The 4,660-nt window shown below is 43.3% G+C and overlaps 1 protein-coding gene across 1 annotated transcript in view; it reads left to right on the forward strand.

Moving 5' to 3' along the window:
- Positions 1 to 4,568, forward strand: part of NPSR1 (neuropeptide S receptor 1) — a gene marked incomplete at its 5' end in the record, with an annotated part of 19,427 nt that extends 14,859 nt beyond the window's left edge. The window contains 3 exons of the mRNA XM_010291737.1: positions 1 to 78; positions 2,063 to 2,152; positions 4,351 to 4,568. Coding sequence (XP_010290039.1) covers positions 1 to 78; positions 2,063 to 2,152; positions 4,351 to 4,568 — 386 coding nt within the window. The remainder of the gene's footprint in view (positions 79 to 2,062; positions 2,153 to 4,350) is intronic.
- Positions 4,569 to 4,660: the final 92 nt, after the last annotated feature.

Below are 4,660 nucleotides of genomic sequence, written 5' to 3' on the forward strand. Positions count from 1 at the left end.
GCATCGTATACTTAATTGTGATTCGGACTATCTGGATGAAGAGCAAAGCTCAGGCTGTCATCATATCCAGATGCCCTGGTGAGTCTTAGCACACACGTGGCTCCAGCCTCATGATTCAAATCCATCCGGTTCCCCCAAATCCAGGAATGCCTGGACATGCGGTGCCATGTTGGGCCCCCATCACTGCAGTGGGAATGGGGTTTCTGTCATTGCTCATTCATAACTCTTTTCTACATTTTTGACCTTCTTCCCTTTGACACTAAATCCCCTTTAGTGAAATGACAGAAAGCATCTGCAATAAAAGAATTAAAAGGTAAAAAATCCTTATTCTAGAACTTAGAATCCCTATTCCTAGAACTTTGCCCATTTCCAGAATAATTTTTTTCTAGCACATACTTAGATAAGACTTTTGCTGTACTTTTGTATGACATTGCAAGTCTGGATTTTGGTCAAGATCAGAAATTCCTGGCTACAGAAAGAAATAAAATGAGCTGAGCTTTCCACCCCAAGACCATAAACTTTTTTGGACTGTTTTGATCAATTTTGGCAAAAAACCTGAGCACAAATCATTTCAAGATCCTCACTTGTCAGCTGCCTTTCGTATTAGTTATGAAGAAAAGTATGCTCATTTACACTAATGTGGTTTACAACACAACTGTGAGAGCACACAACGCTAGTGCAACCAAGTGGTGAGTGAAAACACATCAAACTATGGGGACCAAGTTGCTGGTACTTGCCTGAAGCAGGATCATGGATCATGTCTGGTACAGGAGGAAGTGTCCTAATGTCATGTTGCACATATTCAGACGTCTTTATGTCATAACCTGACACCTGCCAGCTATAATTAAGATTTAATCCTTCTTTGACAAGCTTGAGCAGGACTGATTTCTAATGAACCTGCCTTCATGACACAATCAGAATTAACTAGTCTTGAAAAAAAGTCATTCTTCTCATCCAAGAGGTACATTCTGCTCTATAAGTCAACGACTGATTTCCAGTGATATTAAGTATGGATTAATGTCACGCTTCTGGGTGGGATATTTCACTGATAACAAGCCCATATTAATTTTGTTTACATTTTTTTCTTTACAAATTACACAGCCTTGCGATGTTGTTTTTATAAGAAGAGCAAAAATTAATGTACATAGAGTTATTTCCATTTACATTAATCAAAATTCCAGTCCTAATTTTGGACTAGAAGAGTTTAAAGATGTTTTGATAAAAAATTAACTTCTTGTGTATTCACTACGGTGAACCTAATTATTCTGACCCAGCAACATGAACAGCAAATTGACATTAATAACAGGATCAGGCATACTATTGCAATCATGCTGGTACTGTTATTCAAATACAGAACTTGATTCTCAGAGACGTAAGTGTGGCTTCAGAGGAAATGAGATCAACCAGCCTTGGTGTGAGACTGAATAGGATTTGCTTCTCAATTCAAGCCACACTTCATCTCTGAAAAGCTAGTCTAACAGCATTTCATATTTCATTACTGAGTCAACATGGAGAGTAAAATACATGACTGATTATCCAAAGCATCAAAAAGAGTAAGAGGTTAAGGGAATGGAGTATGTAGCTTTTAAAATCCTTCTGACTGAAACACAGTTAAAAGTGAACAGGTAGTCTGTTTTGCCAGGATGTTTATTCCATTTTCCTAATTACAACTGCCAGTTCCTTTCAGAAAATAACTCCTGTAACACCACTCTGGTCGCTTTTCTGTAGCTGTCATGGTGCATGGTTTTCATTAGACCGATACAGTTGAGCACACAGGCAGTGGTTCTCCTGACTAAGTGTGAAGGATCAGGAATACCCAGCTACCACAATGCTCCAGGAGCATCTCTTCTGCTTACATTTCCCCTTCTGATTTAGCGTCGCTCAGGTTTTGAGAGTCCAACTTGAACAGGTTTGCAAGTGTCTGAATTTCAGGACCTACTGAGCCCCTGCTTGACACCAGGGAAGGGTGGGCTATGTATCGCCATCCCGAGTGCAGAGGTACACGCTGACACCTCCATGCACCAGCCCTGCTCTTTTACTAGCTGAACTGTTCTTTCCTCAGGTGGAAAAACCTCTGCTGGCTACACCAGTCGTGGGTTCATATCCAGGGCGAAAGCGAAAGCGATCAAGTACAGCATCGTAATTGTCCTTGGTAAGAGAAAAGCCCCACAGCTGGTAGCTAGGGAGGATGCTGACGCTGGGAAGATAGTCGTCCTCAGCTCCCTCCGTCATCAGCAGACAAAATGCAGTAGATGGCTCAGAGAAGGAGCCTTGCTTAGACTCCCTGACTCACCCTCTTACCTTGTCCTTCCCCTCTCTTCTGACTGATAGGCTCCTTCCTATTTTAGGCACCTGGCATAAGCCTCAAATGAAATGACATGCACAGCCCCTCATGTGCAGAAAGAAAGTAAAGGAGGGACGTTGCCTGAAAAGAACAAAGGAAGGGGACATCTCCTTCCCATATGGGCTGCCAAAAGACTTGGCGAGCGAGTTGTCTTTTAGGTTTAGGGAGTATGTATGGCATGTTAGCTGCTGGGGCGGCGCAAGGGAAAGGAAGGAGAAGCGAGGGATGCAGAGCAAATGAATTTGATGTCAGAAGTGTGTTTCCTGCCGAGGTGGGAAGAATGAACTCTCCTTTCCCAGCCAGGCAGCAGATGACTCAGTGCAGGTGTCCTCCGTCTCCCAGGGAGATGACATTATTCTGATAGAATTAGGAGGCTGACATTTTATCTTGATAAATAAAGGCAGCATCACACAGGGCTTGTGATTAGCTGCTGGAGACAGGCAGGAAGGCAGCTATTTACTCCCAAGGGCTGGCAGCCATCCCCTACCACTGAAAAAGAGATCACGCCTCTTTCCAATGCTACACAAAATTCAGATTGGACGATGTTGTGATAATAGCTACTACTGAGGTGCTTAGCTGACTGTTCAGCGGTAGCATCTGCAGACATGAGAGAGGTGGGTGTGATTCATGCTTTTCAGAAGCCCAGGAACAGCTTCTCTGTGTCTGAACGTTTCTGCGTGGCAGTCAGAGAAAGCTTTTGTCAGAAACAACTACTATCGCAATGCCGTCAGATGTGAAGAGCTCACCTGGAATGCTCAGTATTTCAAAGGACCTGGATAATATTAGGCACCCAGCCTCTCTTGACACGCAGACACATTAAGGCAGCTAACATTCACGGATTTCTTTAAAGCCACTTGAAGTTCTGCATAGTCAGTGCTATGAGGCTGACACTACATATTGCTATTTTGCCGGCGTCTGTGCATCGACACTGCCGTTTTGGTTACTCTAGAAAACAGGAGGGGAGTTTACCTCTTCCGTGCACATTCAGTGAGCACTCAGCTAACTGCCAACCAAGAAATACTGATTAATGTGACAAGAAAGCAAGCACGAGGTCACCCCGCTGCCTCATTTGGGTCAGGGAGAGATGATGCGTCTGATTTCACAGACACCTGTACATTGGCAACCCAGGTACTTATCGCTTAGATAAAGCAATAAGTACAGTACCTGGGTTGCCAATGTACAGGTGTCTGTGAAATCAGATGCATCATCTGATTCATCATTCATGAGTGAACTGCCTGTCCTAGTGTTTCCATGCAAGTCTTGAATCAAAAGCCTCTGTGAAAAGAGATGACATAAACATTTCTGAGGGACAGATTCATTCCCTATGCCTGCAAATAAAAGTAGATCTGTGGCCTTTTTATTTCTACCACCTCTGGACAAAAGCAGGGGCTATGAACAACGCGGTCCTCTCTTCTCCAAATTAATGTCTCAAATTGCAGTAAGGAATTAGAATCTTCCTGCACGCTCCATATACACAGCACCTCCAACCAGCACGCCAAATGACATGTTGGTCTGCCATAATGTGGTGTGAAAGGGTGTCGTTCCTTGCTCCTGGATGTCTAAGATCCTCTTTTTAATAGGCAGCTGTGTCAGGCAGCGCTGGCACGGAGCGGCACTTTGGTGGTGTGTACATTTAGATTGGCTGCTCACTCAGGGGACCATTAAAAGAGCTCTTCACTATAACTGATGATGCTTTAACTGGCTACCTATTTACCCTTTATGTGTTGTGTAGTGTTCAAAAGTGCCTCGATATGTCTAGAGGGAGCACTCTAAACACTTAGAGGAGCACACATAATATATTTTATGGGCATTAAAATAAATATACAGACAAATAAAAGCACAAGCTAATAACTATTTTCTTAAATAAGACTCTGAATAGGGAAAGGGTTTTTTTGCATGAACAAATATTTATGTGTTATGACAGTCTCTCTAGGCATGTGTGATTACGTCCCTAAATATCTAAGCTATCTAATGTCAAGCTCTTCCTCTCTCTGTCTCTCTTCCAGCATTTGTTCTCTGCTGGAGCCCTTACTTTCTTTTTGATATCCTGGACAACTTCAACATACTCCCTGAGACCAAAGAGCGCTTCTACGCATCCGTGATCATTCAGAACCTGCCAGCCTTGAACAGTGCCATCAACCCCCTCATCTACTGCCTCTTCAGCAACCGCCTCTGCCCTCCTTTCGAGTATTGCTCCTTTGCTATCGCTCTGACTACCCCCTAAGAAGGGAGGGAACATACAAACACAGTCCCTAAACTGCCTACCTATTTTTGCCTCTTTTAATTCTGACAGTTCCTTATTTCCTTTAGGGAAAG

This window comes from Phaethon lepturus, unplaced genomic scaffold (assembly GCF_000687285.1).
Source record: "Phaethon lepturus isolate BGI_N335 unplaced genomic scaffold, ASM68728v1 scaffold7350, whole genome shotgun sequence".
Lineage (NCBI taxonomy): Eukaryota > Metazoa > Chordata > Aves > Phaethontiformes > Phaethontidae > Phaethon > Phaethon lepturus.